The following is a 27,841-nucleotide window of genomic DNA, read 5'->3' on the forward strand; positions in this document are numbered from 1 at the left end:
CTCTGAAGGTCCAATTTTTGACTCTGTCTTGCAACTTATTAAGCACCGGTTCCCAGATACTCTTGTGCATTGGTTTGGCTATGAGAGGAATTCCCAAATACTTTTTGGGGAGGGAATCGCTTTGGAAGCAAATTCCTTCAGGATTTGATTGTAGGCTGAAGCTTCTTTGACTGTGGGGATTCCTTGCAGCATGGTGTCATCTACAAATTGTTGGTGAGTCAGAGCTTGACCATTCTCAGATAATTGAAGACCTTTGATTTTTCCCATTGCCTTGGCATGCTTAATGGACCTTCCAAGTCCCTCCATCATGAGAATGAAAAGAAAGGGAGAGAGAGGGTCTCCCTGCCTGAGGCCTCTAGAAGGAAAGAAGATCTCTGAGGGAGAGCCATTCACCAAAATTGAAAAGCTAGAAGAAGTCACCAGAGCCATGACCCATCTGACCCAGTTGTGGTCGAACCCAAAAGCAGTGAGAACCTTCTTAATGTAAATCCAATTCACCTTGTCATATGCTTTGGCAATATCCAATTGCATGATCATCCCTGCCTGCCTTTTACTGGTAAGCGTGTGAACCACCTCATGGGCTTGAATAATGTTATTTAAGATTTGTCTGCCCTCCACATAACCTGCCTGTTCCTCTGACACTAAATAAGGAAGGAGAGGTTTTAGTCTATTAGCCACAACCTTGGATATTATCTTGTATACCACATTACATAAAGCTATGGGTCTATACTTATCTGCAGTTTGAGCTGACTCCTGCTTGGGGTTTAGGGAGATGGAGGAGGTGTTGAGGGCTTTCAGGATAGTTTTGCTATCCCTAGAATCCTCCACCACATTCAGAATATCCTGTTTGACAATATGCCAACAAGCTTTAAAAAAATCCACATTGAAACCATCCAGGCCTGGTGCTTTGCAATTCTGCATGTCTTTGAGAACCTCGCTGACCTCCTCTTTAGTAACCGGTTTATTGAGGTTAAAATTGTCCTCTCTAGACACCAGCTTAGGGATATGCCTTATAATTTCCCTAATGGATTGTTCCCTGTCTGGATTGTTTTCCCGAGTGATGTTTCAGAAATGCTGAACAAGCACAGCTTCAATATTCTTATGAGTGTTTTGTAGCTCCCCATTCTCGTCCTTTATCGTAGAGATTCTGTTGTATGCTCTATTAGCCATAGTGGATCTGTGGAAAAATCTTGTATTCCTCTCTCCTTCCTTGAGCCATTGAACTCTAGACTTTTGCCTCCAAAATATTTCCTCTTGTTTGCATAAATTTTCCCATTCTTGATGATGTTTGTTAGCCTGATCACTTTTGATTTTGTCAAAGCCATCTTTGATCAGTGCCTGGTTGAGTTCCTGAATTTTGATCTCCAATGATTTTTTGTTCACAAAAATGTTACCAAAATCCTTCTTGTTCCATTCTTTGAGCCTAAGCTTAACATGCTTTAGTCTTTTATGAAGGAGGTACATTTTCGATCCCTGGATTTGCAAGTCTTCAGACCACCATTTTTCAATGTTACTGATGAAATCTGGGTGGGAGAGCCAGATATTCTCGAATCTGAAGGGCCTATTCCTGGGAGAAACCATACCCTTGATTTCCAATTGAATCGGCCAGTGATCTGAACCTCCAAAGGGAAGGACTTTTGCTGTAATTTCTTTATCTATAAGCATGAGCTCCTTTGATATCATGAACCTGTCTAATTTAGAGGCTACCTGTGCCTCACCTCCTCTTTTGTTGTTCCAGGTAAAAAGGCCATTGCTCAATTCTGAATCAACCAATTTCATATCATCTGTGAATGATTGGAATGCTAAGGAGTCTTTGTTTAGCGCTCTGGTGCCTCCTTTTTTTTTCCGAAAGAGATTTGATCATATTAAAATCACCTCCCATGATCCAAGGAATCCCAACCTGTCTGTTCCTGAGATCTCTTAGGGATTCTAGCAATTTGAGTTTGTCCTCTATTCTTTGAGGGCCATAAACATTTGTGACCAGGAAGGTTTCTAAAACCCCCACTGGTTGAATGACCACTGATAAGTAATTTTTGGATGCTTCTGCATCTATTATGCTGATTTTCTGGGGATTCCAAAGAGTTAGAATGCCCCCCATTGTGTTTTCAGCTTTAACCTCTAGAAACTCAAATCTATTGAGCCATTTGCTATGAATTTGTTTTATTTTCTAAATGGAACATTTCGTTTCCTGGATGAAGATCATATCTGACATTTCTTGTTTCATTCTATAACTGAGCATTCTTTGTTTTATTTTACTACCTAGACTTCTGATATTCCAGGATGTGAACTTCATATTTAAAGATTTGTAAAGGAGTAACTGGTTAGGTCTTTCATCTTACCCGAGTCTATCATTAGCTTTCCACCCTCCATTAAGAGGTCCTTTTGCTTTTTCCTACCCCTCTTCTTTCCTGCATTTCTAGTAGCTAATCCTGGAGTTGATTTCATTGTTTTCACACCTTTGTACTCCTGCTTGTCAATGGTTTTTCCTTTATGTAAACCCCTTGCAGTCTTCTTGGGGTAGTGAATCTATCCCTCCCGTGGTTCTCTGCATCAAGAACCCTTCCAGATCTAGGTGTTCCTTATCTAGAATTTCCTGAAGTTCATTGTCCTCCAAATCTGTTTCACTCTGGGTCATTTCCTGATCCATCTCTAGTTCTGTTTCACTCATCATAGTTTCTTTCTTATTACCAATCTCTTGTGTTGGGTTGCAGTTTACTTCCTTTTCCTTTTCATTAGGGCCGTCCTCCATAGATTGGTCTTCATTAGCCATTTCTTCATTCTCTTCCAGTGCTTGATACCTATTTTGACTGGCCTTTTGACCCTCATTACGATGTTGCTTTGGTCCTTTTTTGCCTCCTTTTCCTCTACTTGCCGTTTTCTGAAAGTTTTCTGTGTCCTTCATTACATTAGGTTTGCTCTTGTTGTCTGCTCTACTAATAGGGCAATCTCTGAACAAGTGTCCATGTTTGTGGCATGTACGACATTTGAACGGTCTATGCTTATAGTCCACAGTTTGCACCCATTCCTCATCAAAAACTTCCAGGATGACTTCATCCGGAAGGGCTCTTGATAGATCCATTTCTACACAGATCCTTGCATAGGAAGTGTATTTGCCTCGTCTTGTTGCTTCCGAAGCTTTAACAAAACTACCTAGTTTATTGCCAATGGCAGCAAGCGATTCAGTTTGCCAGTAATCAAGAGGTAGAGAATAGAGCCTTACCCAGACAAGCACCGAAGTGAAAGTCTCCCGCTCTGGAACGAAGTTCATCATCCAAGGCCGCATATAGAGGCCAACTACTGCATAAAAGTAGGGTCCTCCTTCGAATATTCTGTCTTTGTCTTTGATGCTTGAGAACACCACGGTGAAAAATCCCTTTGACCTAAGATGAAGATCGATGCTTCCTCTGGGTTTCTAGTGTTACTTGATCCATATTTGTAAAGCCTTCACCGTGGGCCATAATTCCATGAATTTTCAGATAATAGCGTAAGTCCCCATATGTTCCCTGGGCGTCTGCAGTGCAGGATCGTTTAACACTACTCTAGGAGTGATCTGCATTTTGGGTCTGCACGGTCCCTTTTGTTTATTGTCCCTTGTTCCTAGCTTTTGTCTTCTTACTCCTTATCTTTAGTGCTGACATTTTCCTTGGGCCTGACCCCATCTGTCTTCTTTTACAGAACCTCTGCCATTACCCTGTGGGGACTTGCCTCTGCGGGCAACGACATCCTTGTAGGAGAAACCCTGGCTGCACGTTTTGTTTGTTTGTTTTTGTTGTTTATTCTTATTGCTGGTCATTCAATGATCCTCTTTTTGGATCGTTATTGTTGGACCTTTCCAAGGCATCATATTGTTTTCTATATTTCTTTCTAGAGGCTAGTCTAAGCTTTCCGAGATCATCTGCTTTCTTGTGGGCAATTTTGGAAAAGAGAATTGTGGTCCTCGTTAAAGGTCATGTGTTATCATTACTTTCATTATCGCACTAGAAAAGCTTTCTGAATTGCCATTTTCTTGGTTAAACCTAACAAGTTGCAATTCTATGCATGCTGAGCCTGTTGTGTAAATGAGAGCAGACGACCATTTTCTTAAAATCGTGGCTAAACATTTTTGTCCATTCAAAATTGTGACATCCAATTTAAATTGGCCATGGTATTGTATTTTATGCAGAACTGCACGCCGTATTTCTTCTCCAAGGGACCAGAAACCATCTCCTAGAAATTTGAATTCAACAGTGAGACGTTCTCTACGTGAAAGGGGGGGCCGATCTCCAAGAGGTGCAGCATTCTATTCTGGCTACAAATTTCTGAATTAGCATCATCTTGACTTTATTTGAATCTATTCCGTACTTATTTAAATTCATTGTTGGTGTTATATTGGTTTATTAGGAAGAAGCTATTCCGGCAGTTCATCAGACAAAAAGCGTAATGCATCTGAGTCTCCTTCCCCTAAGAGATACGAACGGTATGCTTCATGAGTATTTGTGAAGGTCCATTCTATTTTGTTCTCTGATGATTTTAGGTGTTCGGTTGATTTTCTCAATAATAATGAAAGTCTGCAGTGGATCATTCTTTCGAATATTAGCAGGTAAAATATTGTTACAATAACTTCTTCCATCATTTGTCAGCAGTTTAAAGATAGATGAAAATTCAAGCAAGCAAAAGCTGACGAGTACATTGAAAGAGAAGGATCTGGAAAAGGTTATATTTATAAACGATAATTCAGTATTAAATTTTAATTGTTGATAAGAAGATTGCTTCTCAGTTTCTGTGAGGTGAAATTCTCGTGTCTTACATATATACTTATGTATGTTGCTCAAACATATTCATTTCTATTGTCTGTGCTAATGAGATAGGTCAAGGAAGAACTGGATGAAGCTGTTCAGAGACGTGATGAGCTAAAACATGAGGTACATTTTTTGCTTATGCTGTAAAGTTGGGACCCCACTGAAGTTATTTTTTTCTTCCTTGTAACCAAGAACTCCACCCTCCAACCCATAGGCAAGAGAAATATATTCTTTTCTTCAGGGCTCAAGGCTGTACAGCAACAACGCTCGAAGCCATTACAATAATATTCTCAATACGAGTTCAACATGTCACTTGCAGAAATTGAACCCAGATGCTGGGGATACAATTGTTCATCCGAACCACCTGAGATAAACCCAATCAACAAGGACCCCTTTGAAGTTATCCATGTTATTAGGTCCATTAGTGTATTGGTTAACACATAAGCCATTTACAGATACCATGAACTGAAGCATGACGTACATTTGTTGTTTACACTGGAAAGTTGGAACCCCACTGAAGTTATCCAAGTTATTAGGTACCTTAGTGTATTGGTTGACAGATGAGAAATTTGTCCCACAATATTTCTAGAATCTATACACATCCCATATAAACGAGCAGGTATGCATAATAATACAATCTCTCCCTTTATTGTTTCAGTTACCAGGATGATAAATGCCATAATTACTTATGTACCATCTATTATTACAATGACTTTTTCTTCCTATCTATTCACCATTGCTTGCATCAAAAGCTTTCCACTCTAGATGTTGGTTTTGGGGTCAGTCCCCTAGTTGCAGTGATGGCATCTTCCCTTACTCTGGTACTAACATTGATGATAGTTTTAGTGTCATGTCTTGTGGTTGTAATCTAGGTAATGTTCGTAATTACAATCTCTTACTTCAATGGTATGTTCTTATGATAGGATTTTGTTCCTCTTGCCATATGAGTTTGCATTGTGTATGTTCATGGATGGATAACATGTTGAAAAATGTAGCTTGGGCAGGAACTTCTTGCACATGTTTCAGTGTGAATGTGAAGGAAGTGGATGCATCTTGTAATTTCACTTGAAAAATAAAAAATAAAAAGTGAAGTCTAATGTTTTGAAGTCGACTTAGTCCTAGGAATTTAAATGAAATGGTCTAGAAGTTTAGAACATTATTGACTTAGATTAGGATTTAATCTCAGCTATACACCTCAAGATTGAGATACGGGTGGCTAAAAATCCAGGAGATCAATTTCTCTCAAAAATCAAGAGGAAGAGTGCATTAAGAAGAAAATGAGCATATCTGCTAAGAGACCAAAACAATACTAGTAGGCCTTTCCAGTCTGGACCATTACTGTAGCTGACTTTTCCCTTATGCACAAGCTGTACACCTTCAGATCTTGCTGTACATTATTGGCTTCTGTGGATTGTTGGAGTGTGCTTCATTGTTGGGAGGAGAGAGAGTGATTTGTGAAAATTTCTGAATCTAACACAACAGAAACTCCTACTGCAATATCTGGTTTACTATTTCCTACTTTTTCTTTACATTAACAAGTTATTTAATAACATAAACATCGAAGTAAACACAATTGCAGCCTTCACAAATATAGAGATCAACAACCGAAATAAACTGAGACAACACAAGGGACACCGTTATTTTTGGACAATCGTCCCCAGATGCGGGAAAACGGGTGCAGCATATATGAGGGTTTTATTATTAAGAAGATTTCTGAATACAACTAGGGTGCCAGAAATGGCTCACCCTTTAGAGAATATTCTTGGCAGTAGTACCTCTATCCGAAGACATATATTCCAACAAATCAACAATTAGATGATCAACCCCACAGTGAAAGCTGCTCCAAGCACTCCTTTGGAATTGCGTCACCCTTTTCTGGCTGATCTGCCTTTAGTCCGCCCCACAGAACCTCCACAATGCAGCCTCTTCAGCCCAGCGTTAACCTCTACAGCCCTCTGCGTTGTCTACGTTAGCCTCTGTGGCTTTTTGTGTCAGCCTCTGCGTTAGCCTCTGTGGCTTTTTGTGTCAGCCTCTGCGTTAGCCTCTATGGCTTTCTGCGTCAACCTCTGCGTTCTTTGCGTCTGCCTCTACGGCTTCTGCATCCTCTGCGTTGACCTCCTTATCCTTTGCGTCAGCCCTCCTAGGCTCTTTGCGGCCTCTTCCGACACTTTTTCTGCGTCTTTGATATGTATTCTTCAGCCTCTTGCTGAACTGCCCCTCACTGCAACTGATCACTAACTCGATTTCCTTAGCAACCTAGCCCCAAAAAATGGAATTCTTGATCTCTCTTGGTGTGTCTCCAACTGACCCTCAAGCCTCCTCTTATACTTTTCCTGTTGACGATTCAACGACCGAAATTAAGTCCCTAATAAACGATTAAGATTAGATTTGGCTTGATCCTCATCTCTTAGAACTTTCTCACCCATTTTATATTAATACACATTAATATTTTAATTTTCGTAAGTTTAGACTTAGGAACCCCATTAAAAATATTAATTATTTTAATATCTCTTCATCTGAGTGGAATTTCTGCAAACGATTTCTGGGTCTTGGAGATCTCATGTGCCTTGGTCTCTCCACCAATTTCATTGCTAGAGCACATCCAATGTTACCAAAAATCAACACTCCCTCTTAGTGAGGAATGTGCTCTAGTAATGCTTCACCATAGAAACATCACACTAATCTTCCGCATCAGTACTTGTGTTGATGCTTGGCCTACTGCTTCACATTCCCTGCACTGCTGCTTCATGCACTGTTGCCCATGACATAGCCACTGCCACATCTGTACTGCAACTCCCTCTCAACATGCTGCATCATGCTGCCCATAGCACTTCCACTGCAAATTGTTGCACTACAACTTAGTTACCGAGAAGTAAGTAACTGACTTCACCCAAATACTGACATCTTGGTCAGTCTGGAAGCCTCGTGATGTTGAAGCTACCTCTGCTACTATCCTGTGCTCCCTTTGCTGCCACCTCTTCTGTGCCTCTCGCACTGTTGCAACCTCCATTGCGTTGCTATAGACTTCTGCGTTCTAGCACTGCCTTGCCGCTCCATCACACCTTGCTCCACTCGACACCTGTCATCATGCTACTGTCGTTAAGGGCTCTCGTAGCTGGATGTGATCCAAGAGTTTGGGCAACTCAAGGATCCTGCCCCTGCATGTAGTCCTCTCGAGTACAACTCTATATCTCCCCACCTCTTCTCTAGAGGCGCATTAACACTCATGGCACAATCGTCATCAATCTCGACATCCTTCTCTCTTTTTGCTGGAGCTGCCTTTGAGTCAGAAGCTTCTCCCTTGCCTTTCTTCCTGGGGCACTGAGATGCATAATGTCTCAGCTCCCCACAATTGAAGCACTTGACCTTGGAGATGTCCTTCTTCTTCCTCTTCTGAACCCCTTGCTGTCCCGCAGATGCTAGAGCCACATCCTCCTCCTCCTCTTTCTTGACTCGAACTCCCTTACCACTACTCTCCGCCTTGGTCAACCTTCTGATCTCTTCCCGTCAAAGAGCCGCCCACATCTCCTCCCAACTGGGGAGAGTCGCTTTGCCCAAAATGCTTTGACAAACGTCTCCCAGTCCTCGAAGACTGCATTCAGAGCAATGCTGACCATAAAATCTTGATCCGGTGTATAGACCCCATGGAAGTAAGCTGGTCGCGAATTCCTTGCAATGTGAGAGGGAAGTGATCTATCTCCTCTCCTTTCTGCATATGATATGACCTTAGCTGATTCTCCAATAACATCTTCTGCTGCGCGGAAGAGCCTTGGTGTAAGGTGGTCAGAGTCTCCCACATCACCGTTGCTGTTGACTTCTCAACAATATGTGGTATTACATGATCCTTGACCTCGTCTAGGATCATGCATTTCACCTTCGCCTGGGCCTCCTCATACTTCTCATTAGCATCAGGGTCAACTAGGACAACTACTATTTTCAAGGCATAGTCCTTGATGCGATGTTTATCCAGGATTGCCAGGATCCTGGCCTTCTAGATGACAAAATTGGAAGCCCCATCCAATCTGTTCTGATCCCTCAATCCGTTTACTGCCATCTCTGCTTCTCTTCTCTAGACTCCCTCTGAGTCCTGATTTCCCTCTCGGAAATCCTCTGGCCAACTGTTGAATCACTCCTCTCCAATCCTCTTTTGTCGCTGCAATCCGGGTGGAATTTTTCCAAACGATTTCTGGGTCTTGGAGATCTCATGTGCCTTAGCCTCTCCACCAATTTTCATGGCTAGAGCACATCTGATGCTACTAAAAATCAACATGATTAGTATCCAGGAAAGGCATAATTAGAGCAATCCGTATTGCTGTAGCTGTAGCCTCTCTTGCAATCCATAGTGCTGTATCTGTACCCTCTCTTACTGTTTGAGGTGATGTTATTAATCATACAAGTGCTGGTTCAAGCAGTTTATGTAAGCTTTGATCAAAGGTATGAAAAACTGATTAGAAGGAAAAATCCGTATATGTGCTTTATTTCTTTCATTGTTTATTTTTCAGCTACTGTGTGATTGATGCCATTTTTAGAAATTTAATTTTCTGTTGTTAAATAAATTCTGTTTTTGAGTTATTTAATGAGAGGACATTAGGACAACAGTCACCTAGGCTTGAAAAGTACACATGGTATCAGATCTATTTCTATGATTCAGATCTTAGGGGTTTGCATCAGTAAGTCAATTGCTGGGAAGAAGGACCAACAATTAAAGGGTTTAAATATTTATTTTGAAGGACTAATTATCAGATTTGAGAGTTTGTGCATTAGATATTTAGATGGCCTCAACGAGCATTAGATTTGAGGATGAGTGGATGCCGCCTCCAATTTCTTCTCATGGAAAGTTAGGGTTACACTCTTAAGAAAAAGGAATGATCGTTGGGATATTTTCAAGGATGTTGTGGCTTTGCCTACAACTCTATAGCAATTGGCATCTCTCATGAAGAAGGAAGTGATGGCCAAACCTAAGTTACTAGAAACGTATGGAGAAATTGCCTGAAACGTTGTTCTTGGTTTCCGAAATGTAAATGGGTACGATCTGTCGTGAAACGCTGTCAAAATGTATTTGATCTATATCAGTATTTCGGAAACTTTGGATCTAGTTAGGGAACCTTTTTTGGAGGCTTTAAATTTTTTTGGATCCGTTTCCGGAAATCTGCAAATGGATCACGAAATTCATGATCCGTTTGCGGATTTCCAGAAACGGATCCATTCGCAAAAGATAAATGCCGGGAACAGAGTCACTTTTTTTTTTCATCGGGAGAAGTCGAGAAAGATCAATGTTGAGGGCTTGACCCACTCTTGACCTATGTAACCCTATTTCCATTCGATTCATGCCTTTTTTGTTGAGCACTGTGAGCACCGCCCATCGTTGGCAGCTGCGTGGAGATTTGGAGTTGGAGGCAATCGCTGTTGGAGGCCACACATCGCTGCTTGGAGGTGGAGTTATCGGTCACTGCTTGGAGACTAGAGTAACGAATTGGAGGGCAAATACGCATAGCGGGCTAGCTGCCAATGGCATTGGTAAGTTTTCAATTTCAAGAATTTCTAAATTAGAAGAGACTATTTTATCCCAGGTAAGGGTTTTTCTATTCACTAACAACCAAATGAATGTGGATACTTTGGCTAGAGTTTAGGATTTCACACCTTGGGTCAAAGATGCGATTTGCTTGAGTTTTCCTAGCTTGTTGCTACTCTGTAGGTTTCTTTGACTTAAAAGTTGCCATCCCATTTCCAACCCCACCTTTGTTGCTAAGGAGTTGTTCTCCTAGATTAGGGGCTAGGAGTCACAAGGTTTCTACTTACGGGTTCCACTTGAGGGCTTTTCTGTTAAATGTAGGTATGTTCTATGCTTAGAGCAATTTACTTCAATTTTTGATATTAGCTCAATGTCAATATTCAGATTAGCGATCACATCAGCATGATAGTAAAGTGCAGATAGAACATAAACATAAACAGTAGAAGACAAGGCAAGACAAGAGTACACAAGATGTGGCAACAGCTAGGGACAAACCCCAATGTGGGGAAACCCTTGATCAATTCTTCTTATATTCTTCAATAATTCAGCAGAGAGAGATAGTACAAATATACAAATCTGACATTTTATGACAACAGTAGAAAGTACATCATTATGATAGTCTTTAATCATTAAGAGTGCTGTAGCATATCTTGATGCAACATTCCTCCAATTGCTATTTGCTCCAACAATTCTAGTTAGGGCACAAAATGCAGCCCTGAACTCCCTTGACTGTGATGAATGGCTGATCTGATAAGGGCACCCAAAGTTATCCTAAACTTCATAATCTTCAAACAGTCGTAAGAGAGCAGCTCTAAGAAACCCTTGCTATGATGCTATGGCCTATGGCCTAACACATAGCAACACTGTAGTAAATGTCCTCAAGACAATTACACAAACATCATCAATGCATTATTATATGATTGCAATAACTCGACTTAATGCTAGCACCCAATTTGCATGTGAAATGAGCCCTACAAAGATATGATCTAAGTCTGAGGGCAAACTTCTTCAACACACAGTCTCACCTTATGACTGTAACTTCCAGCCTTGCTAACAACCCTTTAATTCAAGCCTTAAGGCTGGCTTATTTTCCATACTGTCACCTACAAACAAATATTTCCACGTTGTCCATCTAGTCTTCTTCATGTTGTCAACAGGCTTCAATTAGTTGCGTTAGGGTCTCTCCTTGGCTGCAAATTAGATGTTTCCCTTGACTGCGTATTAGGCCTTTCTTAACTGTAGTTAGGGCCTCCTTTAGACAGCAGGTTAAGGGCTTCTTTATACTGCGTATTGGTGCTTCCCTTGACAGCTAATAGGTCTCCTTTTAAACTGCGGCCATACCTCCTTACAAGACTTCTGCTAGGGCTACTGCGACTAGGCTTCATTGATTGCAGCTAGGGCTTCATGACTGCGGCTAGGCTTCCTCTAGACAGCGTATAGGAGCCTCCTTCAACTGCGGATATAGGGCTGCATCAGACCTTCCTTGACTGCGACTAGAACTCCTTTAGGACAGCATATAGGGCTTCTCCTTAAGACTGTGATTAGGGCTCTTTTCTTTAGACCTCTCTTTCCACCAAAACCCAAATGAGTGGAGAGAGATCACAAGAGATGAGTGTTTCTAAAATGACTTGAAGACTCTCCTATTTATAATACAACGTTGAGGTTGAGTTGGCGTAATTTGCTTGCTGGCTGACCTTGACAATTTGTCAAATAATACAAATAAATTCATATCTCCATAAATAAATGTTGGAATCGGATGATCTTTAGATCAATCCTACACCTCTCGAAGAGAGGAATCCAAGAAAAATATCAGTTGCCATAAATAAGGTGACCCACATGGAGTTTGGGTCTAGTTGTCAATTTTAACATCTTCTAATTTCAAGGATTTTTTGATTCTTCCATTTGTAGGTTACGAGCATTGGTTGATTATGTTACCTTTTATTTTTGTATTTATTTTAAGTACAAGATTTTGGATAAGTACTTGTTATTTGTAATGTAAGCATCCAGTTTCGGACAAATTTGATAATGTGGTCTTTGATGGAAGACTTATTAGTTATTACCTGCACAATTGCTCTTCTAATTTCAAGAATTTTGTTTTATTTTATTTTGTAGTTTCGATTTACATCATCATCATGGCAACTTCAAGTTCATCCATTCATAATGAGGAACATGAAATTGAATCTGCCCCTAAAGTTGATCCAAAGTCACCAGTTTGGAAATATGTAACTATTGTAGGGAAGATCCAAGGAGGCAGATCATTGGCATGGGTTTACAGTTAGTGTCAAAAGGAGTTTAAGGGATCATGCACCCCGGTTAAAGCAAATTTACTTGGGTTAAGAGGCAACGAGATTCGAATATGCACTGGCCCACCTAAAGAGAATGAGACAAAGGGAAAAAGTTTAAATGAGGCAAATCTTGCCTCTCAATTCAAACAACCAACAAGGTTGGGAACATCTTCATCAAAGCCTCCACTTCCCTCTTATGGAATTTGCAACCTTGGTTCAAAGCGGTCTAAGTTGGGACTATTTGAAAAGATTTTTAATCAATGTTGCGAAAATCGTTATCGGGATAATATCGGCGACGAAAATAATTGGGAAAAGATCGTAAAAATCGGGAAAAAATCAGGAAAAATCATAAAATACAAAAATATTCATTTTTTTTTTCAAATTTTTAATATCTAAAGCATCTACAACATAAAATAAATACATTGACACATAAATATGATAAAAGAACTAATATATAAGATGTGTAATATCATTTCTAGTGCTACATCACACATAACATCGAATCATGTCCTAAATAGTAAGTCCTGACTCCTGATTCCCAACTCAGCCTCAAAATATTAACAAAAAATATAATAATGCATCTCATATCATGAGTCATAATGTCATATACAATGAAATGAACCAAATAACTAAAGTCTAATACCACTGATTTCCTCTGCCCCTCTTGCTTAAAAATGCAATAGCTTTTCCTTTCCCTCTAGATGTAGATGCCGGTGGAGTTGGTAGTGGACTCTGCTGTGCTCTAGAACCTGAAGAAGTAGGAGCTAGAGGAGGTAGACCACGTCCTCTACTGGTGGCAGGGGTAGCCCGGGTAGGTGGTGTCACTTCCTCCTCCTCCCCCTCTACGCCTTCCAGTACTTCCTGCTCTAACCAATCATTGGCAAATTCCATGAGAGGCCTCTCGGCCTCAACCCTCCATGTAGTAGTGGTGTCAATCCCATCCAATGAGATGGCATCCATATCAGGTATCCTCTCAAGTTGCCTCACCCACAATCGAAGATTATAGTAGACGTAGACCATGTCATTAAGTCGCTGGGACTCCAACCTGTACAAAGATCATAAAATAATAATTATAAAAAAAATATTGTTTAATGAATTCAAAAAATTAATTGGAAATTTGCAATATTTTAAGTTTTAAGTTTAACCTGTTGCGCTTCTTGTTGTGTATTTTTTCAAATACACTCTAGTTGTGCTTGCATCTTGAGGAGCTACATGTTTGGCTGAGGATTCGAATGGCAAGCTTTTGCAGATGGGGTACCCTGGCACCATAGATTCTCCACCATGCATCTACAACAAAATTACAAATAAAATTATAAATAAACATTAGAAAAAAATGAAATTTGAAAGTCGAAGCAAAGTATGAAGTTATGAACTTGAAGAGACGATGAAATTTGAAACAAATTAAAAAATACCTGGCATTTTAGTTGTCCTATCAGTCACAACCATCTCAATGCCAAATGTGCCACTTGCCATCCTGTATATCTTTATTTCTTTGGAGATTTCTGCACGTTTTGTTGGAGATCGCACCATCCTCTGAACACAGGTTAAGAATCCATCCATGATCTCAACATTAAATACGAACCCACATGGGTAAGAAAATGCGGGGTTCAGGTAGATTCCTGTAGCATGAATGAGACGATGGAGTGTGTTGTTCCATCGTTCATCAATCACTTCCCATAGGAGGAGTTGTTTTTGAAACCCCTCATCTCCCTTATTATCATAGTAGGCCCGAATGGATTCTTTGGCCCTGTCCATGGCCTCATACAAATAGCCCATTGCGGGCTTCTCACTATCAACTAATCGAAGAACCTTTACCAAAGGTTCAATAATGGTGCACACCTCCTGCACTCCTGCCCAGAAGTCTTCCTGGTATGAAACTAATCTGCATATGGCCTCTCCCTCTGGTTTACGGCTCATTGTCAAAGCACACCACTCCTCTGAAAGAAACATTCTCTTCACATCCCCACATAGAAGAGGGATTGAAGAGATATGAAACTGGTGGCGAACTGTGTAATGGCGGGGCGCACCAACTCCTTGTTGTTTGTGAATTTTCTCATTAAGCTAAGCACAAATGTATGATTATATATAAATTTTGTAATGTTTTTTGATGAGTCAACAATATCTTTGACAAAGGAAATTTTTCCTATGTCCTCCAACATCAAATCAATACAATGTGCAGCACAAGGTGTCTAAAATAAAGTAGGATGCCTCTCCATAAGCATCCTGTCAACAACAACATAATTTGCAGCATTGTCCGTTATGACTTGGACAACATGTTCTGCACCCACCTCCAAAATAAACACATCCAACAAATGACATAAAGTTTTTGCATCTTTGATATGTGAAGATGCATCAACAGATTTCATAAACATTGTCCCCTTGGGACAACTAACCAAGAAGTTTACAAGGGTTCTCCCCTTTTGGTTGGTCCAACCATCTGACATCACATATCAACCTGTTTGTGCCCATGATGCCTTAAACTCCTCCAATCAACGTTTTCATCTTGAAGAATGCGGCCTCTAAAGTCATCATAAGAAGGGATTTTGTACCCTGGGCCAACAGTTACAATAGCATCAACAACAGGCTGGAAAAATGAATTATTCCTGTAGAAACTTTTTCTACAATTATCTAGCTCTGATACCATGTAGAAACTTTTTCTACAATTATCTAGCTCGCTTTGATACCATGTAGAAATTTTGAATAATTTAACACATATTCAATGGAGATTATCCTGATCATGTACTAATGCGGAAAACATACACAATACATAAGCTCCTCTACGTTGATCAAGAATATAGCAGCATCAATAACAATAAAACATCAAGAGCATTCACACATTAACACAGTATGTATCACGGGGAAAGCATCTCGCTAAAAACCCCACACTATCTGTATATTAATGATTGAGTCATGTAACATTACACAGCATAATACTTCTCACAAGTATCTCCACCTCTGTTACACACAATACAGCTCAGATCTGATCTCCAAATCTCTTCCACTGCTTGCCTGCCTCCACTGCTCAATACCTGCTCAAGAACTGATGAGAATTGCTTCCCAAACTCGATTTTCACCTGCAAAATAGTCACTCACTCTTTGTGGACGTGAGCAAAGGCTAAAATGCGGGCCAAATACGTGAGCAAACTCATTGGCATACTCAATCCTTTGATTGTGCAAGATCTGGTGCACAACTATAGTCACAACTGATAGCAATCTGATTCTCTACCACCTGTCCCTGTTGAACTGAACATGCACTGACATGCAACTGAGTTAATAATTAGTTTAACAACTCATCATTAGTCTATCTGCAGTTAGACTAACTACAACCAGTTTAACTAAGTTAAACTGAACACAACTCCATCAACTGTACCTCCAGTCCACTAAACTCAACTCACTTGAGTTCTAACTGAAGTCATGCATGCAACAACTCAACTGACTCATAAGAAAAACGAATTTCCTTCTGACAGCTGCATGTGCCACTTCCGTAGCTCAAACTGAAGTGCTCCAAGAGAATAAGATTAAGTTTATAGTCCAAATATTATTGTGAGATAATAATATTTGACTTTTCTATTTTTGACAGCCAGTCTAAAAATAGACTTGATCACTCACACTGTGATCACTCACACTTTCATCAAAAATAGAAGTCCATCTATTTTTCCCAACTTGATCAATCATCCATAAACATAGACATGATCCATATGTCTAAAAATAGACATAGTCTAAAAATAGACTTGCGCCAAAAATAGCCTGCGGGCCCACTTAGTGAAGGCGACTCTTTTCACTAAGCTCCATCATCTTGTTGCAATCTCAACACTCCCTCTCGACAAGATATGGATTATCAGCAACCCCTATCCTGCCTCGGTGGTACTCGAATTTGCTCCTGGTGAGAGCCTTCGTCAGAATATCAGCATCCTGATCCTCCGTTGGAATGTACGAAAGTAACATGATCCTCCGCTGCACACAATCTCTGATATGATGGTACCTGATGTCAATATGTTTAGATCTATCATGAAATACAGGATTAGCCGAGAGTTTAATGCAACTCTGGTTATCACAGTAAATCACAGTAGGATCCAAATGAGAACCGAACAAACCAACCAGGATCTTCCTCATCCATATAGCCTCGCATGCAGCCAAACTTGCTGCCATATACTCGGCCTCCGCTGAACTGAGTGCCACAGATCTCTGCTTCCTGCTGTACCAAGAAACTGCTGTCGATCCGATACTGAAGACCCCTCCTGATGTGCTCTTTCTGTCTGTTGGGCTCCCTGCCCAATCTGCATCCGTGAAGCCACATAGCTTCACCTCATCCTCCTGTCTGTACCACAAACCATATCCCGATGTGCCTCTCAAGTAGCGCAATACATGCTTGCCCGCCTTCCAGAAGAGCTTGGTAGGCTTAACCATAGCTTGTGAAAGCTGGTTAACTGCATAGCATATATCAGGTCGTGTATTGACCAAATACATCAGCGACCCCACCAACTGTCGATAAACAGTGGCATCCACTTCTTCTCCCGAAGTGGCATCCTCCTTCCTCCAACCTCCAGGAAGAGGAGTATCAACAGGCTTGCAGCCATGCATGTTGAACTTCTCCAGTATCTCCCGAGCATACTTGCCCTGAGAAACAAACAGTCCACCACTGCGCTGCCATATTTCCAATCCTAGGAAATAGTGAAGGAGGCCCAAATCCTTCATCTCAAACTCTGTAGCAAGATCCTTCTTGCATGACAGTATCAACAGCTCATCACCCGTTAGAATCAAATCATCAACATACAGTACAATGATAAGCAACTTACCCTCCACCACAATTTGGTATAGGTTCGGATCCGCCTCGCTCTTGGAGAATCCAAGTCCTGTGAAATAGCTGTCTATCCGTGTGTACCAAGCACGTGGTGCTTGCTTCAACCCATACAGCGCTCTCTTGAGCCTGCACACATTCGACTCGCTGCTGAAGACTTCAAAGCCTTCGGGTTGCTCAATGTACACCTCCTCCTCAATGACTCCGTTGAGGAACGCAGTCTTCACATCCATCTGATGAATGTGCCATCCCATCTGCGCTGAGAGAGCAAGAATCGTCCGTATGGAAGAATACCTTGCGACAGGTGCAAAGGTCTCCTCATAATCGATCCCCTCAATCTGTGAAAAGCCTCGGGCAACAAATCTTGCCTTGTACTTATCCACACTCCCGTCAGCTGCCTGCTTAACTTTGTAGATCCATCTCGAACCTACCACTGATTTCCCTTCCGGTCTAGGAACAATCTCCCATGCACTGTTTCTGACAATAGAATCATACTCTTCCACCATGGCGTCTACCCATGCGGGATCCTCCACAGCTTCCTCGAAAGAGGATGGCTCAGTCACAACACACTTGCTCATAAGAGCCATGTATTCAGTGTACCGATCAGGTGACTGTCTCTGCCTGCGTTGGGCTGTAGGTGGTCCTACAACTTTCTCTGCATCTTGAGCCAGTCGCTCAGCTTCTGTCAAGCGCTTTCGCCCTCTGATGGTTGGCGCTGCATGAGTGGTCTCTTCCACTCCATGAACCTCGTCCTGTGGCTGATCCACGTCCTGAAGCTCATCCTTAGGAACTAATAGCTCCTCATCTGCATGCAAGTGTAGCTCCCTCTCAAGCGAACACTTCATGGCTTTCTCCTCCTGAAATTTTATATCCCGTCGCACAACAGTTTTACCACTGTCTGGCAAATACACACGATAGTTGTGGGGCGTATAAGTGTACCCCACAAATATCCCAACCTCTGCAGTCGGCTCCAACTTCTTTTTGGCATCCTTCGTCACATGCATGTAAACGTTAGCACCAAAAATCCTCAAATGAGAAAGATCAGGCTTCTTACCAGAATAAGCCTCCTCGGGTGTACTCATGCCAAGTATCCTATGAGGACAACGGTTCTGCACATAAACTGCTGTATTGCATGCTTCCGCCCACAAGTGAAGGGGTAGGCCCTGATCATGCAACATTGCCCGTGCAGCACCCACAATCGTTCTGTTCTTCCGCTCAGCTACCCCGTTCTGCTGTGGGTTATGGGGAGCTATGAGCTCTCTACGAATCCCTTCTGCCTTGCAGAAATCCTTGAACTCGTCCGAGATGTATTCACCACCATTATCGCTCCTAAGAGCCTTCACCTTCTTCCCCGACTCCTTCTCGACCAGTGCTTTGAATTCACAGAACTTTGAATATGTCTCGCTCTTCTTCTGCATGAAGAAGATCCAGCACTTACGAGAGAAATCATCAACAAAAATCACATAATACCTGTGTTTTGCTGTCGAAGCAACTGAGAAAGGTCCACACACGTCTGTGTGAATTCTCTCAAGGATCGTCGTGGCGCGACTATCCTTCTCGTGAAAGGTGGCTTTCACAAACTTCCCCAAAGTACACCCCTTGCATTGATCTGACTGCGCAAGTGTGCCTTTAGGAAGCCCTGTAGTGATCTGCTGCAGTATCTTCAAGGCTCCATGGTGAAGGTGACCCAATCTCCTGTGCCACAACTCGCCATCATCCCGGCTCACCAATCCTTCTGCCTTGCCTGCCATTGCTGCGCATCCATCTACATGCAACTGATAAAGGTTCCTCACTCGAACCCCTATCTTCCGGGTCTCACCAGTTGTCTTGCTGCGCAGGAAGGCCTTTCCCTCGCTGAAAACAACATCATACCCCTTGTCTTCTAACATCACCACTGAGATGAGATTCTTCTTCAATCCTGGAACATGCATGACTTCCTTCAATACAAAGGGTTTACCAGACTCCCTCTCAAAGGAAATGGTACCGATACCGGTCGCACTGTATCTACCATCATCGCCCATCTCGATGTGCACTCCAAGATCTTTGTCCTCCAGATCAGAGAACAAATCTCTATCTCCCGTCATGTGAAAAGACGCACCACTGTCCAGAAACCACACTGATCCCATCACACTTGAAACCAAGCATGCGATCAATGAAAAATCAAGCTCAAACTGAGAAGCTAAAGCCTCTCCCCCTGCAGATCCAGCAGCTTGCTTGTTCTTCTTCTTCTGCGGACAATTTGTGGCATAGTGTCCATGCTGGTGACAGTGAAAACACTTCACCTTGGACATATCCTGCTTCTTGCCTTTCGCACCAGACTGAGAAGCTTTCTTGCTCTTCCCTTTCTTTGCTTTGGCAGCCAAAGCACAATTCTCTTCATCAGCTCCCTTTGACGAAGATCCGTCCCTGGTACTCCGCCTGATCTCCTCCTGCACAAGATCTGACCATAGTCTTTCCCATCCTGGCAACTTCTCCCGACCATTGACAGAGTCCTGATAGGAATGCCAACTCTTCGGAAGACCAAGGAGAGCCAAGCTCACCAAGTCCTCATCATCGACAGTAACCCCCACACTTCCCAGCTCATCTCGACACTGAGTGAACTTCGTGAGATACTTGGGAATACTGTCTCCCTTCTCGCATTTGATGTTTCTGAGTTTATCTTTGAGCGCCAGCTTCCTCTGATCGCTCTTGCTTTGGAATAATTCTGTTAATGATTTCCACATCAAATATGGAGTAGCCTTTCCATGGAGGCTGGACACAATGTGATCCTTCACGCCCTCCAACAGAATTCTTCGACATTTTGCGATCTTCTTTTGCCAAGCATCAGCTTGAGTAGCATCAGTAGGCTTTGGGATATCCGTATCTATGAATTCCTTCAGCCCGTTATCATCCAATACTGCCTCCATCCTGTCCTTCCATGCAATATAGTTTGAGCTGCCCTCAAGAGCATACTCCAATCGCAATCCGTTGAAAGACATTGCTGCGTTGTCACCAAGAAAACACTGCTGCAAATTCGAATTCCACCAGCAACCAACTCAACTGCTTTCGATCAACCCTCGCTTGATATCCTGTAAAAATCTCTTCTACAAATCAAGCTGCTCCGATACCATGTAGAAACTTTTTCTACAATTATCTAGCTCTGATACCATGTAGAAACTTTTTCTACAATTATCTAGCTCGCTTTGATACCATGTAGAAATTTTGAATAATTTAACACATATTCAATGGAGATTATCCTGATCATGTACTAATGCGGAAAACATACACAATACATAAGCTCCTCTACGTTGATCAAGAATATAGCAGCATCAATAACAATAAAACATCAAGAGCATTCACACATTAACACAGTATGTATCACGGGGAAAGCATCTCGCTAAAAACCCCACACTATCTGTATATTAATGATTGAGTCATGTAACATTACACAGCATAATACTTCTCACAAGTATCTCCACCTCTGTTACACACAATACAGCTCAGATCTGATCTCCAAATCTCTTCCACTGCTTGCCTGCCTCCACTGCTCAATACCTGCTCAAGAACTGATGAGAATTGCTTCCCAAACTCGATTTTCACCTGCAAAATAGTCACTCACTCTTTGTGGACGTGAGCAAAGGCTAAAATGCGGGCCAAATACGTGAGCAAACTCATTGGCATACTCAATCCTTTGATTGTGCAAGATCTGGTGCACAACTATAGTCACAACTGATAGCAATCTGATTCTCTACCACCTGTCCCTGTTGAACTGAACATGCACTGACATGCAACTGAGTTAACTGATGTATTCTTTAGTTGTATTATGAGTTAATAATTAGTTTAACAACTCATCATTAGTCTATCTGCAGTTAGACTAACTACAACCAGTTTAACTAAGTTAAACTGAACACAACTCCATCAACTGTACCTCCAGTCCACTAAACTCAACTCACTTGAGTTCTAACTAAAGTCATGCATGCAACAACTCAACTGACTCATAAGAAAAACGAATTTCCTTCTGACAGCTGCATGTGCCACTTCCGTAGCTCAAACTGAAGTGCTCCAAGAGAATAAGATTAAGTTTATAGTCCAAATATTATTGTGAGATAATAATATTTGACTTTTCTATTTTTGACAGCCAGTCTAAAAATAGACTTGATTACTCACACTGTGATCACTCACACTTTCATCAAAAATAGAAGTCCATCTATTTTTCCCAACTTGATCAATCATCCATAAACATAGACATGATCCATATGTCTAAAAATAGACATAGTCTAAAAATAGACTTGCGCCAAAAATAGCCTGCGGGCCCACTTAGTGAAGGCGACTCTTTTCACTAAGCTCCATCATCTTGTTGCAATCTCAACAATTCCTTGCAACGCTGAAAGGAATATCACTCCAAAGAATAAGTTTGCCCAACAACTTGTTAGCTTGTTCTTTCTCAATTTTTTTAAGCATTGAAATGATAGATGTTTGTGAACCAGACGTGGTTCTAGGAACAAAAAATGATGAGGCAGCTATAGGGTTGGTTGTAGACATTGATGTTGAAGTAGAACAAGTGTCACTTCCATATTCACCCGAGCCTAACACTCTCCCTGCTAGTTGCTTCTTCACTTCTGCTTTGGCCACTCTCTATTGCTTTAATTCTTCCAATGATCTCATAGCTCTTCGGATGATTTCCGCATTTGTATTTTCGCAAGGCCCTACATCACGTCTAGAGATTTTTGCAAGGTGATACTTCAATCTATAAACTCCCTCTGACATATGCTGCCCACACAACTTGCAAGAATTAAAAAAAAATTACATACATGACATGATGACACAACACATTGAATTTTTGACAATTTAACAAACAAAAAAACCTCAACTCAATCCAAAATGAACTCTCTCCTCTCCATGCAACAAAAATGAAAAAAAAACACCATCAGATCTAGTAAAAAATCTTTGATAAACAATGGGTTATAGAAACCCAAGCAAAAAAAAAGAAAAAAACCAAAACAAAATGGCCAAATTTGGTGCCCATACCTGGAAACCACGGTTTGCTAGAGAAATTTGATCCAAAGACGAAGTTCTCTTGCTTGGGATGCTAAAATCTCCAACCTTCCTCCTCCTCTGCCCTAGTAGATGCCTTCCAGGGTTCCTCTCCTCCTCAGCTCTCAATCCACCAAGGTTTTCTCCTCCTCAGCTCCTAATCCACTAGGGTTTTTCTCCTCCTCAGCTCCCAATCCACGTTGCTGCCACTGTCTGTTCAAAATGAAAAAGAAAATTCATTTTTTGCCTTATAAAACTCGTCGTGCGTCACCCCCACGATAATATCAGATCGAATCGCAATTATTATGAACTTATCGCGATAATTTGAAGTTAGCGCGATAATTTCACGATTTTTTGTGAAATTTTTTTCATAGTAATCAGGCAATAATATCGGCATTTTCAAAAACTCGCGATTTTTTTATTGTTATTACGATAATATCTCGATTTTCGCAACACTAGTTTTAATAATGATGCTTGAGAGAAGGTAGATGTAGCTATAGGTCAATGCATTTATGCAAATGACCATCCCTCTAACCGTGTGTGATTTCCTTATTGGGCAAAGATGATCAAAGTAGTGAATGAAGCCCCAAAAGGGTACAAGAGCCTTGGATATGAAAAGGTCTGCACTACATTGTTGAATGTTGAGAAGTTAGATTTGGAGGCTAAATTAAGCCCCTTTCGTAATTCATGGCGCATTTTAGGGGTGGCCATCATTTCTAATGGATGGAAAGATCAAAGGAATAGGTCTTTGATCAATGTGATTGCTCAGATCCCAAAAGGGGCAATGTTTTTTGAAGGCAATGGATTATGAGGGGCAGCTTAAATATTCCCAATTCATTGTTGACATCTTGATTGAAGCAATTGAATTGGTGGGGCCAAAAAATGTTGTGTAAGTAATAACTCATAATGCAATGGTGTGTAGAACAGTATGTCTAATTATTGAAGGCAAATATTAGCACATCTTTTGGACCTCTTGTGCTTTACATTCATTGAACTTCCTATTGAGCAAGATGCAGAAGCAAATTGAGTGGATTTGAGTTATATTTTTGAAGAGGCAAAAGAAATTCAAGCCTTCATCACAAACCACCACGTGTCCCAAGGCATCTACAGGGAATTTGCGAAGTTGGAGCTCCATAAAGTACCTAAACTTTAAAGTTTGTTTCATAAATTCTAATTTCTATGACTCAAAATTCAAATATGTAAATTGGATTCTCAAATGTCATGATTTGTGAATCATAATAGGTATTCAATCAATTATGGTTTTTAATTTATTGAAACATTGGCACTTGCAGGTTGCTGAGACTTGTTTTGCTTATCACAAGGGTTATGCAGGTGAAAGAAGCATTACAATCAATGGTATGCAATTCTTTTTGGAATCAATTGAGGCAGTCCCAATTTGAAAGAGCATAATTAGTGAAAAGATTGGTTGTGCCGATGAATGGTGGGATTGGGTGGAGTACGTCTTAGCATTTATTGAGCTAATTTTGGATTTGCTACGCATGTTTGACATAGATATGCCTATTTGGGAGAGTTGTATGAGGGCATTGACTCCATGGTAGAAAAGATAAGGGTGGTTATAAATGCCAAGCAAGTCTTTTACAAAGAAGTAAAAGATATAATGACGAAAAGGTGGAACAAGATGACCGCCCCATTGCACCTTTTGGCCTATGCAGTGAATCCAAAATATTATTCTGTAGAGTGGTTAAGTGATCAAAAAAGAATTGCACCAAAAAAGACCTAGAAGTCTCACAAGGATTTAAGAAAGCTTTTAGAAAGCTATTTGTAGATCTTGATATTGGGATTCAGATTCATTCAGAGTTTTCTCATTTTGTGGGATCAGAGGATTTGGGTGCAAATCTTGATTCTATGCAGGACAAGACCATATTAAGTCCGATTGATTGGTGGAATTACTATGGTGGGGAACTTCCACATATCCAAAAATTGGCCATCAGGATCTTATCATAGGTTGCTAGTTCCTCTTCAGCAAAAAGGAACTGGAGTACATATGGCTTCATCCATTCGGTGAAGTAAAACAAATTGGGCTCCAAGAAGGTTGAGGAACTAGTGTATGTTCATTCGAACCTTTGCCTTTTGTCACACAAGAGTGACAAATACAAATTTGGGCCCACCAAACTATGGGATGTGGAACCAGAGTTGCCTGACTTGGATATGACATTGAATGCCATGTATCATATGACTTTGTTTGATGAGGAGGCACCAATAGTTGGATCTTCAAGTGGACATGGCAATAATGCTCCCACTCCTAGAGAGGATGTGGATCTTAATTACATGGATGAAGACATATTTGATGATATGTAAATGTAATTTATGATGATGTTTTAAACTTTTGAACAATGAACATTGAATACCATAATATGTCATATGATAGTAGACTGCCAGTCATAGTTCATTTTTTATTTTGTACTATGTAGTGTACATTATTAATTTTGGTGATGATATTGATGATTGAAATTTGAAACAGAAACTTGATGATATGTTGAATGTTATAATAATTATTGATGATGATGACAATGTATATTTTGAATTGATGATGATGATTTATTTATGTTGAATTCGTGATGATGATTATGTATTTTTAAATATAGAATCTAGATTCTATATTCTAAAGACTAAAATATGAATGGTATTATGAAATTTTTATTGTCTTATATATATATGTATATATGCCATTTCCTTACCGTATCGTAGTCGGATTTTTTGAAAATTTGCCTATCCGTTTCAAACCCTGTATCCGTATCATCAGTGCAATTTAGGGCCAAACAAATGATCATGCACACCATAAAGGATCATATGATCCCTCATATATTTGAGAATAAATCTACAAAGGAAATGTTTGACGCCTAGTTAGTGTTAGGGTCTTACGCTAACCCCTTTAACAATGTAATAGGCCTAAGGGGCCCTATAAGAGTCATGACCGGTTAGTCTAATAATAAAGCCCGTAAGTGGTTACCCCCGCATTAATGATGATTGTAAGTGGTTGACCCTCATTCTAAAATGGGGACCACGATTAGTTAGCTTAGTTAAGGATGATCAATAAACTAGCCATAATTAATAAATTAGGTGGACCACAAGTAGTTAGGGTTTTCGATCTTATGAAACTATATATAATCAGAGATAGCGAGGGAAGTTTTGTCTTGCGCTGTAATTGAGCTCTGCTCTATTGGAGGTTGCCCTGTTGAAGAGGCAACTGAACAATATTGCTGTAGATCTTAATAGAATATTTCACACTTCTGATATTTTTTGCAATTTAAGCATACTACAAGTGGTATCAGAGCCCTTTCCTGGGCCAGCTGCAACCCCAATTTTAGCAATTTTTTTGGCGTCTTTAAACTGCAAAGATCTGTTGTTATACGTATCAAACTGCGATTGGTGAAGCATACAGGCAGGAAATACAAGAGGTGGTCATGTTTGTTAGGGTCCTTGTAACCCTTGTTGGTACACCTTGAGTAGTAGCGCATTAAATAACACCTGTACACAAACTGCTCTTCCATGCACCTCTGGTATATCGGAAGTCCATAGTCAGGTAGTACGGCTAAGGGCACAATCAATCCTCCTTAGTTGGTGCTCTAAAAGATTGGGCCCATACTATTGTTGGACCCCTGTGGTATATCGCGATCTGTAACAACTGAAACTACCATTGTTCCCTCACTTCCTGTTGTTTGACTGTTAAATTCCTACACATTTTGCAGTATCTAGAAGTTGGGGTTTCTGCCGTCATAGTACATATTAGTGGGACCGCCAAATTCCTACACATTTTAAGTTTGGTTGTCCTAACATGTCGCTTGCAAGAAACCTATCCCACAGAATTCAAGACGACGAGCTGATCGCAGTGATACCATCTCTAGTATGCCTCCATTTTTCAAGCGGTCCCAATTTTTTTAGTAGTGCTTTCAAGTGACATACGTCAACAGATTCCTTGTCTTGCACCTATTCCAACTGTACTACTTGTAAGTAAGCCAAAATTTTGACCTGAGCAATTGTATGGTAGGTACGAGGGTTCAAAGCCATAGTCACAACCACAGCCAAAATTTTGACCTGAGCAATTGTATGGTAGGTATGAGGGTTCAAACTATGGAAAACATTAGCTTCACCGCCATAGTCACAACCACAGTCGCAGATGCAGTTGCAAAGGCCATGGAATCCTGGCACCTCAAGGCTAAATATCCCATGGGAGAGGGTAACAGTGCAAATGCCCACCTGGAAGGAGAAGTCAACCACCATCGATATGAAGGTTATCATCATTTCTAAGGAGGTCACCAATATTCTAGCAGTAAGGCACCCAAGCTTGACATGCACAAATTTGACGGTTCTAACTCGACAGTGTGGGTGGCACAAATGGAACAATATTTTCAACTCAATAATATATGGGATGACGAAACCAAACTACATGTGGGAGCTCTTTACTTGGACCAAGAACGCTGGCAGTGGTGGCAATGGCATCATAAATGCTACACAGGAAAGCCAACTTGGAATATGTTCTCTAAAGCCATTTGTGCTCGTTTTGATAGGGACTCTCACTTTTTGGGTTGCCTCACTAAGCTCAAACAAACTGGTATAGTACGAGACTTTATTACGGCATTTGAACAATTGGCCATCGGGACCAAGGGCCTAGGGGATGACTTTTATATAGAATGTTTCATCAGTGGCCTCAAGGAAGCCATTCAGGCTCATGTTTGAATGCATCAACCCGCTACTTGGTTGGAAGCTTGCCACAAAGATTTAGACACAAAAGTTGCTATTAATGCCCAATCTAGTCGTCTGTCATTCCCATCAAAGGCACGTCCAACCCCTGCTAGTGGCCCCACCCAAACCCTTAAGGTTCAAAAGGTGTCACCAACGGAAATGGCCGAAAGGAGAAGACAAGGACTATGTTACTATTATGATGACAAATATTCACCAGGCCACAAATGCAAGGAACAAAAGTTATTTTAGATTGACACGACTGAAAATAGCCAAACCGATGAGGCCCCATTTGTTGAAGTGCATGGGGAGGACGAAATGTAACTTAAAATGGACACTGAAGAAGTAGCAGATACTACAACAACACCAGATGAACCGATTATCTCACTCCATGCATTAGCTGACATTTCTTCTCCACAAATGCTTTAAATCAGAGGCTTTATTATGCATCAATTGGTGGTGGTGTTGATTAACAATGGCAACACACATAATTTTGTCCATAAATGGGTTGTTGAGGCCGTTCATTGTTTTGTGAGGGCAATATCCAATTTTCAGATCCTCATAGTTGATGGGGGGACCATGAAATGTGAAGGATGTTGTGAGAACATTAAGCTCCAGATGGAGGACTATCACCTTAAAACCCACATGTTTGCCATTGAAATGGGAGGCTGTGACATCGTCCTCGGAGCCAAATGGCTTCGAACACTAGGCCCAATCACCATGGACTTCCAGGAGCTATATATGAGCTTCAAGT

At 41.0% G+C, this 27,841-nt stretch overlaps 1 protein-coding gene across 4 annotated transcripts in view; it reads left to right on the forward strand.

Annotated features, from left to right (window-relative positions):
* The window catches only part of LOC149259810 (RNA-binding (RRM/RBD/RNP motifs) family protein), an 87,119-nt gene that overhangs the window by 39,877 nt on the left and 19,401 nt on the right, over window positions 1–27,841 (forward strand). For 3 of the 4 annotated variants that reach the window (XM_089419176.1, XM_089419185.1, XM_089419160.1), the window contains 4 exons: window positions 4,163–4,269; window positions 4,381–4,456; window positions 4,620–4,692; window positions 4,848–4,901. In XM_089419176.1, coding sequence (XP_089275302.1) covers window positions 4,163–4,269; window positions 4,381–4,456; window positions 4,620–4,692; window positions 4,848–4,901 — 310 coding nt within the window. The remainder of the gene's footprint in view (window positions 1–4,162; window positions 4,270–4,380; window positions 4,457–4,619; window positions 4,693–4,847; window positions 4,902–27,841) is intronic. The other variant, XM_089419168.1, reaches the window with a different exon arrangement.

This window comes from Pinus tabuliformis, chromosome 6, assembly GCF_031772625.1.
Source record: "Pinus tabuliformis cultivar Carrire ecotype Pingquan chromosome 6, CPIR1, whole genome shotgun sequence".
Taxonomy (NCBI): Eukaryota; Viridiplantae; Streptophyta; class Pinopsida; order Pinales; family Pinaceae; genus Pinus; species Pinus tabuliformis.